This window comes from Gymnoscopelus braueri, assembly GCF_963280865.1.
Source record: "Gymnoscopelus braueri genome assembly, chromosome: 2".
Taxonomy (NCBI): Eukaryota; Metazoa; Chordata; class Actinopteri; order Myctophiformes; family Myctophidae; genus Gymnoscopelus; species Gymnoscopelus braueri.
Genome location: NC_137604.1, coordinates 43388157 through 43404004, shown reverse-complemented (window position 1 = coordinate 43404004; position 15848 = coordinate 43388157). Strand labels below are relative to the sequence as shown.

Genomic DNA, 15848 nt, shown 5'->3' with positions numbered 1-15848 from the left:
AAACACTCATGGCATCAAATGTTCTGGAACCTCAGCCTCAAAAAGCTATGACCCTGGGTCCTTCTATATAAATAGACTTCCTTACACAGAAGATGAGTAAAGCTATTTACAATCTGAACAGAGCCATTCAATACTAGTATGAACAATGGCATGTTAAAAGTCATTCTGAACCTTTTCATCTCTCGGACCCCAATCTACACTGTAAAATCCTCAGTTCATTTAAAGTTACAGCCCCGTAAGGGTATATTTTGGTTCCTAACTATCAGTTCTTTTTACGGTACTTAACAGACCCCCTAGAACCCCTTCAGATTCCCCTGGGTTTAAACCACAAATTGTAACACCGCCACCTTCTAAAACCATAATCTATTAATTAAGAAATCCATACTAAATGCCTGGAGAATTGTTTTTCAGTATCGTGACGAATACAATTGCGATGTTTAATTGTATTGATCTTTATTACGCCCCCTAACCGCGGTACAGTGCCGAGACATTGAAAATGCATTGACTGTGAGAAAATCCACTTGGCTCAGTGTTTGGTCCCATCAGATAGATGAAGGGACAGCGTTATATTAACAGGTATACAGTGTGTGTGGTTTTAGCTTTCTGCCCTCTGGTCTAAAAACAACATGTGGCCTTTAGCTCAGGCTACACGGAGGAAAACTACGGATTGTCTACACAATGGAGTCCACCATCACAGAAAAACACAAGCCTTACAGGTCCTCAATGGTGTCATGTTAACACACACACACACACACACACACACACACACACACACACACACACACACACACACACACACACACACACACACACACACACACACACACACACACACACACACACACACACACACACAGGGAGCTAGTCTCCCGTAACACTCAAGCCAGTCACCCTGAACTATCTTGACGATCGGAAAGGAAGAAACAGAGAAAGGGATGGAGAGATGAAGAGAGGGAGAGTATGAGACAGAGAGAGAGAGAGAGAGAGAGAATGGTTACAAAGATTCCTAAATGGGCCCCTAGGCTAGAATGGATCACCACTGAAACATTTTTCACTTGCTTATCCAAACATACACATAGGTGTGCATATACGCACTCGCACGCACGCACGCACACACGCACACACACACGCACGCACGCACACACACACACACACACACACACACACACACACACACAGTCTCACACACACACACACACACACACACACACACACACACACACACACACACACACACACACACACACACAGCTACACAGCCACTTATAGCCAATGTCTTAACCTTGGACACTCAGGGTGTGGAAAATCAAACGGTGTGTGGCCAAATGGCCGCTGGCAGTTAAAGAAGACAGATTTTAAGATGCTATCTTCATGAAAGGAAGGATTACCACTGTGTGTGTTCATCCCTGTGTGTGTGTTCATCCCTGTGTGTGTGTGTGTGTGTGTGTGTGTGTGTGTGTGTGTGTGTGTGTGTGTGTGTGTGTGTGTGTGTGTGTGTGTGTGTGTGTGTGTGTGTATTATACATCTCTGTGTGTCTCAGGAGGCCCAGTAGCCTTTGAACATCTGTAAACATTGTGTGTGTGTGTGTGTGTGTGGTTGTGACCTATTCTTTAACTCTCTCTTGGTCCAGGCATCATCGCTTACACAGAGTACCTCTTCCTGCTCTGCATCCTGACAAGTGAGTCCAGTCCAGCTCTCCACTGTTACCTTATTCCCTTAACCCAACAATAACCTACATTTTCACTTTGTTAGATTACCCAGAATTGTGGATTTGAGACTCGATTCACATTTTTTGTGACTTAAAAATAAAATACCCGACACTTGACTTAGACCTGCATGTCTATGACTTGGATTTGATGTGGATGATGTTTTGCATTATTTCCCCCAATGTTCATGCAAGATGCCTTCTCTGCAGTGTTGGGCAAGTTACTTTATTTTAGTAATATATTACTATTACTTATTACCTTCATTTTAAAGTAATACATTTCGTTACATATTACTGTCTGAGCAACAGTAATATATTAATATTACATATTACTTTTTAGTTACTTAAAAAAAAAAGCTAAAATTGAACAATTAAATAATCTAGATTTTGTATTATTATTATTAGCCCACAAATTATTTTTGGGACACAGAGATGGCAGATGGGCAGGCATTTACATTATAAGATAGGATTATAATTTTACTTAAATTAATCAATTCATGAAAAGACATATACCTTCTATAATGTAGCCTATAATGACATGACAAGACACAAGCATCTTGCTATACCTTTTTTCTTATTAAAGTCCACAGAACAAGAACTGCATAAGCAGCATAGAATGTTGAGCCTATGAAATTAAGATAAGGACATAGAAATATGGTTAAGGTCATTTAATTGTTCAAAATTTGACCTCTCTGAACAGTGAACAGTTATATTACTGTAGTGTCATTGTGTCAACCAATAACACATCATAACAAAATGCATCTTGACCTACAGTACCACTGATTGTTTGACAACCAACAACTAGCCAATTTTAAGTAACACAACCGTCCCTATGGGATCTAAACTCCATCCATGTGTGGTCAAAGTGGCAAATAAAATCTCTTAACTCTTTCAGTGCCAAGAGTATTTTCATAAAGTACTCCCCCAGTGCCAGCAATTTGCGTTTTTTTTTTTTTTTTTAATTTTTTAATTTTTCATTCAAATAAATGATCTGATTGGGTTTTTAAACCCATAATACAGTTCTACCAGTAGAGAGCAACAAATCGACACATTGATGACCTCGCTGGCTCACTCGCCCCCTCCCAAACAGGCTCACGTCATATCCGGTCATAACCGGATGTTGACGTTTTCGACAATCGTTGATCGGGCTAAATTACGATGCGATACACGACTACGATGACTGATCGTCACCCAGACCAAAGAGAGTAGACGTGGACCTCTCCGTTCGCTTTTTATACCGTGTGAAAAAACGTGACTTTCCCTATTCTGGCCGAAAATGACCGCGGGAAAAAAATGAGAACCGGAAACGGAATCTGCGTCATGAAACCGGAACCCAATGAGTCTGAAGGAGTCAGGAAGCGAAAGTGATCATGAAAAATAAACAGAATAGCGCGACCACAGTCAAAAGTAAAAACTCGGGATTTCTCGTGCTGGCACGGAGGGTACTCGGGAAAAACTCGGGATATCTCGGGGCGTGGCACTGAGAGAGTTAACACAGCATTTTGACATTCCCGGCCGACACTCATTTAGATAGACATGGCATGAGTTTAAAACATTGACTAGACTGTTAGAGTTAAGACTCATTTATATGGTCTACAAAGAACTCAGCTCTATACAATTATATTTATACCGTAGGCTACTACTACTTAAATAAAAATCCTCATTTTATTTGACCTTTGACATTTATCCCCAATCCAATACTCTCCTATCTCCCTGTCTGCAGTGTTGCCTGGTCTGATTATTATAAGCCACATTGGGCTTGTTTTTCTGAAGTTGCTTGTAAATAATGGTAGAATGGTTGTGAGCTTGTAGATCATCTATTTTCAAATAGCCAACATATATAAATATGCACGTTGTTTAATGGACGACATATATATAGGTTTGAAGTGCTCATGTGGCCTATTATAGTCGCTTCTTTTGGCCTTGTTTTCATAGACCTAGTTGCTTATTCCTCTCGCACAATCTGGCAACACTGCTCACGTTCCGACCAGAGTCCGACATGTAGCCTACTCTGCAGTCGCACCGTGGAGATTTTACATTGAGCATACACACCCGATGTTTGGCTTCTAACTTAGCTCTGGACTTTAATTGCCTTTCAATAAAACCACATTTGATAGACATAAGTATCATCTACATGTTACTGATTAGAGATGATTTTATATTTTTGTAATCAGTTCATTATTTCCTGCGTAATCGATGAATAAAACTGACGTGTGTAAATTGGAACATTGCATTGCGCGATGCTTAACTTGGCTTCTTTAAATAAAATAAATGGACTACACACTCTCCCTTCAGCTGATTATAGTAAAATTAGAATCACAGAGATTTGTTGACAATGATAGCCTGTAGAGAGGTGCATGCTTATAGTTTTAACAGGGATTTTGCTGTAGGCTGCGGCTTTGTGGGTGGATGAAAAAAAAAACATCTTCACTTGGTAACGCACAAAGTAACGTAGTAACGTAGTGTCATTTTAATAATATATTACAGCTTCTCCTTGTAGTAATGCGTCATATTACCCGTTACCGCAATTCGGTAATATATTACGTAACGGCGTTACGTTACTAACGCACTTTACCCAACACTGCTTCTCTGGTATATTTCATAATACCACAATCAACTACACATGATTTGAACTTTTGAGTCATGACTTGACTTGGCCTGAACACAATGACATGAGATTTTGCCTGAGACATGCCGTTCAAGACTTGTGACTTATATGAAACTCAAAGGTTAAGACTTGAGACTTATGACTTGCATAGCAAGAACTCTGTGATGACCTATGTCAAGGTCTAAGGGAGAGGCCGCACCTCTCATAACTTGGATGCAATACTTTATTGAAGAATTTAGTATTGCTTTGGAGTTATGAGTCCGCAGAATCTCCCGTTAGATCTTGCTGTTCTTCCTGATAGCCAGCACCTCACCAGTACAGGTGTGTGTTTCTACTTTCTGCTTTCCTACTTCAGCAGTGTTTAAAATCTCCGCAAGTGGGTTTTCATGCTGTACTGTAATTAATGGATATGGAAAAAAGAAAAAGAAAACTATGCTATGCTTTGGAAAATGGTCAACCTTTTCACATTGCATGTCTGTTAACTATCACTCACAGTATATTTCACGTTACCGTAGTCTGGTCCTTTAAGTTCACATTTAATGCTCAAACACAGTCTGTGTGTTGTTTGTTGTGTTGTCTAGAGCCTCACGCCGGTTTTAAGATCGCTTTCAACATGTTTGATGCTGACGGCAACCAGATGGTGGACAAGAGGGAGTTCCTGGTGGTGAGTTACTGCCACTGCATCTTTTTTTACCCCTTTTTCTCCCCAATTTAGTCGTTAGGCCAATTGATTCCTCCCCACACACATCTGTGTGTTGTCACTGCTGTTGTATCCTACTGATTCACCTGCTAGTGAGGAGCCCCTACCGGGAGGACATCGAGCCTTCGTCCTACTCCTCCCGCCCGACACTCCCTGTTGACAGGTGCCGCCTCCGTAGGAATGAATGCAGTGACAAATATCACCCTCCCAGCCCGGCTTCCCTCCCCGAACACGGGCCAATTGTGTTCGTATAGACCCTTGACAAAGCCGGATGCACCACGGTGGATTCAAACGCCCAGCCTCCACGGTGGTGGGCAGGCACTTTACCACTGCGCCACCCGAGCGCAGTGGTAAAGTGCCTGCTATAGTGCGCTCAAGTGCGCTATAGTATTGACAACCTGTCTGTGTCTCTCCCACTCCCCGGTCTTCCTGTCTGCCTGTGTTTGCAACTGTCTGTCTTCCGTCTATGTCACCATAGCTGCAGGAGATCTTCCGTAAGAAAAATGAGAAGAAAGGGCGGAAAGGAGATGCTGACAAATCTGCCCAGCTGGTAAGAACGTAAGAGGAGGACGTGCGTGCGTGCGTGCGTGCGTGTGTATACTTGCATGTATTAAGTTCCCTTAAATACAGTCAAACAGTCCAAGATTACCAGGTGTGGTTATTGTCTTTGAGGTAACCGAGGATCCAAGATATTGCCCCCCCCCCTCCTAATTTTTTAGATAATGGTAAATGTTTCTTACTTTTCTTTTCTTTCTGTCTCTATTATACAACAGATGTACACAGGTGTACAAGGAATGTTTCTGTAAATCCAGTGCCCTATGCAAAATAATATGTATAGTTTCCAGCTTACTTGTGAGCATAAGTTGAGTGATAAGGAGATTCTTTCTTTGATTCTTAAGAGTAGAGTTAGAGAGGAGAGAACCTGCTCTCCCTCCGAGGGAGCTCTAGCACTCAGCTCCTCCTATTTCAGGACGGGAAGACATGTCACAGCCTTTCTACCCTCGCTGAATGCCTAATCCACACCAGCAGCAGAAAGCAAATGTCCAGAATCACACTAAATGGGCATGTCTGAGGTATGAGTGACATCCTTGTAAATAAGCGACTTGTGGTGCAGCGAAAGCGCCGCTGCTCCGAACAGCTCGAGCCAGTACAGCACCTGGCAGTAGAGCTCACAGGCAGGGAGGAGAATATGAAGGTAGATACAGTATGTTGCAAATTTCGAGAGCTTGTAGATTTGATTTGAGCACTTATAAAATGCGATCTACACACCTGTACATTGAAAATGTTTACCTGTAACCTGTAATCCACACATGTAATCAAAGTCACAAAGCCACACAAAGAAGAAAAAAAGTAAAGTCACAGAAAGAATATTCACACATTTGTAGATCGGCAGTTGCACATTTGTAATCCAACATTTACACATGTATATCATTTTCTGATTGATTGTCTATGAATCTACAAGCTCAATCGAATTTTGCAACATATCTACCTTCATAGTAGAAGTGCAGACACTCGATGCTCGTCTCTGGTAGCGTGTTTGTAAACGACCTATGCATTTAAGGTAATTTTAGGCCATGCAGTTGCTCAATTTCACATCTACAACTGCTAGTTTAAAACTTAGTCATCAATAGTTGCTACTTCCATTGTCTGTTTCTGTCCATTCTAAAGTGGTGTCAAGTTTGTACGCCTAGGCCACGCCTACTCAAACTAAAGTGTACTTGTGGTTGGCTGCTGCTCTGTCTCACCTTGAACTTTTCTTAACCTTGCCAATCCACTTTTTGCTGAGTCCACCTCCTGTCATAGTGGAGAAAGCGGAGGTTGCTCCTTGCCATAGACGTAACCTTGCTGCTTTCTCAGAACGCGGAAGCAAAATACCACTGCTGATGTATATTCAGCCTTATCGTGTGACCGCGTATGCCCCCGCTATCTAGGACATAACAATCCATCCACCTCCCCCAACTCCCCCTTCTCAAAAGTCCCAAAACTAGAGGTGTTTATTAGCTCAGCTGCATTTGGTGTTTTCAGTGCCCACTGGTGGACAAACTTGTGGACAGAGACATTCAGATGAGAATGTCTATCCAATGTGAGATAAATTATTATCATATAACACATCTCAAAGTGTATAATCCTGTTTATCACATACCCAGACTTTATTTGCCCTTGGTAAGGTGAGTGATAAAAGGACCAAGAGGGTGATATTTGATATTTATCACCCCGATAAGTGATAACCCCAAGGGCTAATGTGGCAGCAGCAGTAGCTGACCTGCGCAACTGTCACCAATGAGTGACCTGGCTATGGAAGGAACTCAGCATGTCAAACATGGCCACCATAGTTGCAGCGTTGTGACTAAATAATGCTAATGTGATAAATAAATGATTGCCTAGCCATGTTATCTGTATGCTATGTAGTAATACTCAAGAGACAAATTGTTACTATTGTGTTTATGACAGTGATTTGCCTACATTTTACAGCTTGTATTTATTAAAAGCGCAGCATCACTTGTAAGCTAACAGGTTGCGAAGACACCTTTATTCAAACCAGTATATTTCAGTAAAACTATGGGTTGAGTGGAATATTCAAGCCTTACCAGTGCATTGCTTTAGAACTGTGAAAGTCTTTTCAGGAAGTGTGTGATACTGTATAAGAACATAATGGGAGTGCCCAAGCTAAACTGGCCATTAGTGTAGTTACACTTGACAATGTTTATAGTGCGTGCAGCAAGTACTGTATAATTATTATTGTTTATTGATATTGTATCCTGTTGTTCCCAATCAGATTTCCCCCCTACTGTTCCATCCTACGTATTGTATACAGTACATGCGAGAATGTTATTTCCAATGCATTTGCAAGTGTAACGTGGCCCAGGAACACATCTTGTGTCACTGTTAAGCATAAGTCAAAGATGAGCGATATCTTTGTGTTCAAATATGTTTTATGTCACTTATGTGACATAAAATGTGTGTGTGTTGGCCCAAACTCACACCTGCACATGTGTTGAATAATGACACTTCTGTCCTTCCGTTGAGTGTTCACACAGCCAGCCTCTTTCCTCCGCATGCACTAACATTTATTTTACCTTCTCTCCTCCTCCTCCTCCTCCTCCTCCTCCTCCTCCTCCTCCTCCTCCTCCTCCTCTTCCTTCTGTGACTGCATGCTGTGTGATCCCCCTCTCTCTTCCTCGTGTGTTTTTCTCTGTGTGTGCTAGACTATGCAGCTCTATGGATATCAGGTTGCCCCCATGAACAGCGTATGTATCCACCTGTCTGACCTCTTAGTGTAGCTGTCCCGTGAACAGCGTATGTATCCACCAGTCTGACCTCTCAGTGTAATGCTGCGTTTACACTGACAGATACAAGGATATACAGTCTACCATTCGTTTTCGATGGAAGCCAGCGACATGAAGATACAAAGATACATCCGACGTGTGTAGCTGCTACAAAAGCAACAACAGCTACAAAGCTACACATAAGTTGAGCTGGCTTCAACTTCAGATACAAAGCTACAAAACGACAGATATGCTGTGTGGCTTTGTAGCTTTTGTATCTGCCAGTGTGAACGCAGTATTAACTGTCCTCTGTTCAGTAGTCGAGGGGGCACAGTAACATCCGGAGTGTTCATTTAACTTTGAAAGTGTAAGTGTGACCCTTATGGGTTCATTTGCGACTCCAGATTTTGCTGTGTGTGTGTGTGTTTGGGTGGAGGGAGGGATGCAGACTGGGGAGATGTGTGAGGTTGCTGCCTTCGTCATCCTACAGTATGTATTGCAACTTTAAGACCTCTGTTAGCTAGGTGGATCCTTCTATCTCTCTGACACATTACAAAGCTCACGTGACAGGCCACCCTCAAGACAATCTGTTGTTCACTGTTTGGTAGAGAGAGAGAGAGGGGGGGGGGGTATGGAGGTATGGAGATGTCAGGTGGTTTTCGAATCCTCTCATCTCAATGCCTCTATTTCTTTTTTCCTTACAATCCAAAATAGATTTTTGCAGTCTACTGAGTAGATTACTGCGGTTCATCTCTATGTGGCATAGTTTTTCATCAGCCAACCTCATATGTGATGGAATGTTTTGGATGGATGGATGGATGGATGGATGGAACGGAATGGAAGTATGTACAGTATGGGATATGGATGGATGAATGGATCGATATAGTGATCGAGATTTTAAGCCTGTTCAGTTCACTAGTAAAGTCAAAAGACACTCCAACTACTGTAGTTAGCTAGTGTGAATTTTGGCTTACACTAGTTAAGTGATTTTCTTTGATTAAAATAATTGTTAAATAGCTCTATATTATGATAGTACTCATTGCTATACAGTGTTTGTTCAGTAACAGGACTTTCCATGTCTCTCCAGCTCTGTATTAAACAGAAAATGCATACACGGGTCAGGATACCAATTTTCTCCAATCAGGATAGAGAACTCAGACAGGATACAGATTAAATAAGTGAAATTGGAAGTGATGACACAAATGAATGACCAGACAAAATTGGAACTGGAACACTCTAAATAGCAATGATTAATATCACAATATAGTTCTTTAACCAAAACATATGTCTTACCCTACCTTTAACTAGTAGCAAACTGACGTCTGATATCAAGGATATGTAATAAATGTCCAAACGGCTTTCCATAGATATGACGATCGATCAATGGACGTATCAAAGTATGGATGAAATGGACTGGATGGATGGATGGATGGATGGATGGATGGATAAATGTCTATCAGGATAGCTGAGTGATTAATTGAGGAATGATGGTTGAAGGAAGGCTGAATAAACAGAAGGATGGGATGGGAGAGTTAATGGATTTAAGGGGTCAGAGATGAACTCTTAGAAAAAAGGGTGATCTGATTTAAAATGACATGACACCCTCTATGGCTCTAAACAGAATCAGCCATGGGACATTTAAAGCATTTTAGGGTGCCTGTGTGTGTGTGTGTGTGTGTGCGTGCGTGCGTGCGTGCGTGCGTGCGAGATGGAAGTTGCCATTAGGTTATTGTTAACATAAAGAATGAACTGCATCGGCTTGCAAACGGACAGAGAAACAGTCCTTTTGTCCAAGCTCCTGCACATTATCCTGATGAGGAAAGCAAACAGTGGAGTCATGTCAGAAGCAAGCTGCACTTGTCCACTAATTCAGTAAAGCATCCATTATGTAGCTAGCTCGCATTTCATTTGCCAAATGATCAATAACTTTGAGTAATTTCCTCAGGAAACAAATTCTAAAATCTATTGATCTAAAATAGAAGCCTACCACATTTGCATAACACTTTTTCAATCCGCTTTCTGTAGTTAGAGGATTAAAACTTACAAGTCCTCATTTTGGAGGAAAATGCTTGGTTCGTTTACAGTGGGAGCCACTTTAGACATGAATGGTAAGGGAATGGTAAGTCGAAATTTACAGAAGGGGGTCCCTGGAGGAAAATAGGGGAGGGTCATACCTTTCTAATTTTCGTTATAGTCCGTGAGCCAGGACCCCAAATATGGGGTCATCAGTATCATCTGAGGGGAATAATTCTCATAGTGTTTTTTGGGTAGGTATACACCCCTAGTGAAAAATGTGATAGCCTTGCATTGGTGGTAGCTTTCTGTGTGTTATCACTCATGCCAAAACACAGTTTTCAAAATCCGAATGAAGCATTCTACTTCAAACTGATAGTTCTCTTTTATTATTGACCCTCTCTCTTTGAAAAATGGTTGGGATAAAGCTCAGACTATATGTTGTTCAGTAAGGTTGTTAAAATTAGTATATCTAGATTTTTTTTCTATTACAGGCAGTGACAACATAGTGACTATATAATTATGACATTAGATGTACTTCTGGTTTTCATGAAAGATGGAACACAAAGGTTTCCTTTGTAAATTACCTAAAGATCCATTTAGATAAGAATAGAATGTATACAAGGCTACTGTTTAGAATGGAGAAATGTTAGTGACTCACTCAGGGTCCCAAATTAACACCCACCAGTATTGCAGTATTTGCAGTCAAGACACTGCTACAGGAACCCAAATGTGGGTAAATCTAATATTTGGTGAGTAAATTATGGAGACCATCCACCACTCTGGACGTTATGTATTTCCTAATATACTACTGTAGATCTGCTGTGCTGCTTGTTGTTGTAGCACGTCTGGGGTAACTCGATTAGGCAGGGGACCATAGCAATAAAATGACTTGAAGTTGGTGGCCAGAAGACTGTGAGAAAAATAGTTCATAGTTAACCGTTTAGCCGTAAAGCGTTAAGAAGTGTAAGTGAGAATCTGTCAGCACCACAGCCTTGAACATGTACAGTTGTTAGTAGTATTGGTGTATAAAGTACTTGAATACCATACTTGAGTAAAGGTACAGATATCTTACTTGAAAGATATTTTACTCCAGTAAAACTCAAAAGTCACCCATAAGAAAATCACTTGGATCACAGTGTTCAAGCAGCTCACATTATGTACTTTCACCATTACGCCATTACACCAAAGAAATAATTATTCTTCTGCATCCAGCTAGTTTTATACAGTATGATTCATTCATCCTCAATAGTGTCCTGGGATGAATGATGGTCTAATTCTGAACTGATTGGATCATTGTTAGAGCTTGTGCCCTTATCATCAGCGGGATGCTCAAAAACACAACAAAAAATCATCTTCACCTCGCCAGCCTGCTTTCACTTATCTTCTCACAAAGACGTTTCCATGGCAGGGACGGAGTGGCCTAGCTGCATGCACAGAACACTGAAATATCTAATTCCTATTTTTTCAATATCCAAATCAAAGCCTGTGCACTATAAAGGACGGGCACAGAAATGATCCTTTCAAACATCAAAATGCATGAATGCAGTATGAAGCAAGCCCTAATAAGTTATCATAATGGAATATGACCATTGCTGTGTCCTATATAGCAGTGGTTCCCAAACTCGGGACCAGGCACTGGGTTAGAACTATACTGCACATGGTCAGCACGGAAGAAGTACTTCATCATGTGCGTCATGAGAGAAAAGGTGACAAGTTAATGTCAATGTGTCTCCCTGCACATTCAAACTGGTGGGTGTAAAGTGTAGGACGAATGAAGTTGTCTACCCACTGTCAGCCAGTAGGATGGAGATGCGCAGTGTCCAGGTAGGCCACTGCTGTATCTCTTCAAATGTCTTCGGCCCATTTGATAGAAATCACTTCAAGAGTGCTGTTGATACACTCAGGACTTACCACTGAACTTGCCTGTCAGCCCCCCATATGCTGCAACCATATGCATTTCCAGTGCTGAACCTTGCATCAGTTTTGCAATGCAGCTGAGGAATGACTGTATAACATGCATCCCACCAGGATGCACAATTACATTATAGAGCTGTTCTGGCTGATTCCAGCATACCTGCAAGGTGTCAACAAATGGCTCCATGTCAATCGTGAGGTGAATACTGTACATGATAAGGTGCGAGAGAGACCTTGACCTGACCTTTAGCACATAGGCCAAAGACTGACCGGCAAGTAAAAATATAACATTAGAAATAGATTCTACACCTATGAACCCCCCCCAGGTCCCCATATGAATCACCGTAAGTTCACAGATTCACTCATAAAACTACAATACAATTAGTTGTTTTTATCATAATTTAGTACAATGGAACATCACCTTGGGATGGACACCATCTTTGATTTGGCAATAACTAATAACTGATGGTAATTTCACTGATTCAGCCACATTCCTTGAACCCTAAAACCACCTTTCTAGGTTGGACGCGCGACAGGACACGCAATAACCCCACGTTTGCATCTACTTTCGCCTGCGCACTTCACCGGGTATGGACTATATTATAAAGCTATTTAACTCTCTCAGTGCCACGCCCCGAGATATCCCGAGTTTTTCCCGAGTACCCTCCGTGCCAGCACGAGAAATCCCGAGTTTTTACTTTTGACTGTGGTCGCGCTATTCTGTTTATTTTTCATGATCACTTTCGCTTCCTGACTCCTTCAGACTCATTGGGTTCCGGTTTCATGACGCAGATTCCGTTTCCGGTTCTCATTTTTTTCCCGCGGTCATTTTCGGCCAGAATAGGGAAAGTCACGGTTTTTCACACGGTATAAAAAACGAACGGAGAGGTCCACGTCTACTCTCTTTGGTCTGGGTGACGATCAGTCATCGTAGTCGTGTATCGCATCGTAATTTAGCCCGATCAACGATTGTCAAAAATGTCAACATCCGGTTATGACCGGATGTGACGTGAGCCTGTTTGGGAGGGGGCGAGTGAGCCAGCGAGGTCATCAATGTGTCGATTTGTTGCTCTCTACTGGTAGAACTGTATTATGGGTTTAAACACCAAATCAGATAATTTATTTGAATGAAAAATTACAAAATTTAAAAATAAAGAAAAACGCAAATTGCTGGCACTGGGGGAGTACTTTATGAAAAAACTCTTGGCACTGAGAGAGTTAAGCTCGTGGCAGCCATATTGGACACCATCTTGAAAATGATGGCTTTACGAGACATATCATTTCCTATTTTTTTGTATGTTCTTAAGCATGCCTAGAGGTACCGGAACTAATTGAAAAACCTTTTGTATTTATTTTTTTGGGGGGTTAAGTAGTATGTTTTCATATATTGACGCATAGTGTTATAAAATAAAATGCATGATAGCACCCATAAAGCTACTATTAGTGAAAGGCTATCACATATTTTCTAACTCTAGACATGCATACCTTGACAAAAATCATTATTCCCCTCAGATGATAATGACCAACCCCCCTGGCTCATGGACTATTAGGCATATTGGAGAGATGCATGATCCCAATTTCCAACACAGAGATATCCTCCTTTAAGTGTGTTATTGTTGCTCATAGAATTCCATACACCAGATAGGTTACAATGACCAATTTATAAGTGGATATTCGTAATCATTTGGAGTGATTCTGTGCATGTGATTAATTTGGAGCTATATGGACAGTTGTGTATAAATACCAGCCCAGCTCCACAAGTAAAACCAGAATCATCAGGCCATAATTGATAGCCTAATTTGTTTTATGTAGGTAACAGTGTAGTCACTGTATGACTGCACTGTCACTGTCATGGAGGGTTTAAAAAAATAAAAAAAAATAAAAAAAAATATTACGATACAGTATGACATCATGACAATACCTATCGTCACATTTTAATATCACGATAGGGTATATCGTGAGACAATATATCGTGACACTCCTGGGGAGGGTTAATCTTTTTTTTTTAATCACTTGGGGAGGGTCATTGATAATTTTTTTTGTCAAATGGAGGGTCATGGCATTTTAGATCAGGGCACATACATTTTCTCCAGGGGTACACTTCTTTAAAAATTGACCTGTCCCTAATGAAGAATGTTTGTCTTGTTTGGGGAGCTCATGTGTAGGGTTGTGTGGCTCCATACACATGCTCTGTGAATAGCGTTCACAGGCCATTGTAACTTAGATCAAAAGACAGCCATCCACTTTGGCAGTGTTTGGACAATGAACTATTCTCTCACTTAGCCACACATGCATGCTCATGCACACACATGCACACAAGCAGACAGTGTCAGTTCTAATGGATAGCTGCATTGTCTCTTATGATGTTAAAATGGCTGCTGCTGTATACTCCCCTGAGAGTAAGACTTGGTGGGTGGCCAGCGGCACCATGGTTGGCTCTTAAAGGGAAAATCCACTCAAAAACACATATCGTATTACTCTGATTTGAGACAGGTCCGCCTTTATTACAGTCTTTCAGTGCTAGAAATAAGAGAAGCACTAATACATCGAAAATGATAAGGAAAATATGAATTAGATACATATATGAAATATACTTTTCAAGTGAATTGAAAATTGAAAATATTTTGACAGGTTTTTATACATATTGTTTGACAATATGTATAAACATCAACATGTAAATTAATATGGAAATTATTATTGCTTTAGCTCCTCTTCCTTGGAAGCGTAAAATGAACAATATGCAAACATCACCCTGAGACATGGGTGAAATATTATTACAAAATTAAATATCTACAAGTTGATTCTCCCACTTAAAGACATTTGTGGCATGACATGAAAGCACATTCTACATTCATATTAAACATATTAGTCACAAAGGGCTTGACTTTGAATATAGTTAGTTTGAGAGAAGACAAATCATTGAAATCTTGACCGAAGGATTGCAAGTAGGAAAACACTTTCCAAAATGGAGATATGGCGTTATTTGCCAAGTCATTTGTAGCGTTTACTAAAACCATTTTGAAGCACCAGAACAGATGTGCATTGCCACATGTGACAATACAATCACCAGTTCGCACAATCAGAGGAAAGCGTTTCACGGTCAATTAGAAGTATACCGTTCTGTGAATCACATGATACTTGACACTTTCTGAACTGGTTGACCAGGCAGTGACTTGATCCTAACCCTAACCACTCCTACAGGTGCAAAAAAAAGACATTCAGGAGGTTGTGGCATCATGGAGTTACTGGGACGTTGTGAGGCGAGGGGCCAGTCAAGCCCTGTTTTCTGACCTGGCGGAGGTACACAGTCTCACCTGTCCGCTGACCCTACCCCCCTCCTCTCATCATTTCATCCCTCTTTCTATCCCTCTCCTTGACCAACCGCTTGGTACCTCTACAACCAGTAGATCTGGAGGTACATAGCAACACACTCACTCCCACCTTCCTGCCCTCTTTTTTTATTTTTTAACAGTCTCTCATTCACCCCATGACTCTATCTATCTATCTATCTATCTATCTATCTATCTATCTATCTATCTATCTATCTATCTATCTATCTATCTATCTATCTATCTATCTATCTATCTATCTATCTATCTATCTGTCTATCTGTCTATCTATCTATAGCTACCTAACTAC

The 15848-nt window shown here is 41.0% G+C and overlaps 1 protein-coding gene across 5 annotated transcripts in view; it reads left to right on the top strand.

Annotated features, from left to right (window-relative positions):
• The window catches only part of micu3a (mitochondrial calcium uptake family, member 3a), a gene marked incomplete at its 3' end in the record, with an annotated part of 55525 nt that overhangs the window by 19674 nt on the left and 20003 nt on the right, over window positions 1-15848 (top strand). For 2 of the 5 annotated variants that reach the window (XM_080456380.1, XM_080456381.1), the window contains exons 5-9: window positions 1631-1678; window positions 4895-4977; window positions 5492-5563; window positions 8220-8261; window positions 15411-15509. In XM_080456380.1, coding sequence (XP_080312506.1) covers window positions 1631-1678; window positions 4895-4977; window positions 5492-5563; window positions 8220-8261; window positions 15411-15509 — 344 coding nt within the window. The remainder of the gene's footprint in view (window positions 1-1630; window positions 1679-4894; window positions 4978-5491; window positions 5564-8219; window positions 8262-15410; window positions 15510-15848) is intronic. The other 3 variants (XM_080456383.1, XM_080456384.1, XM_080456382.1) reach the window with 2 other exon arrangements.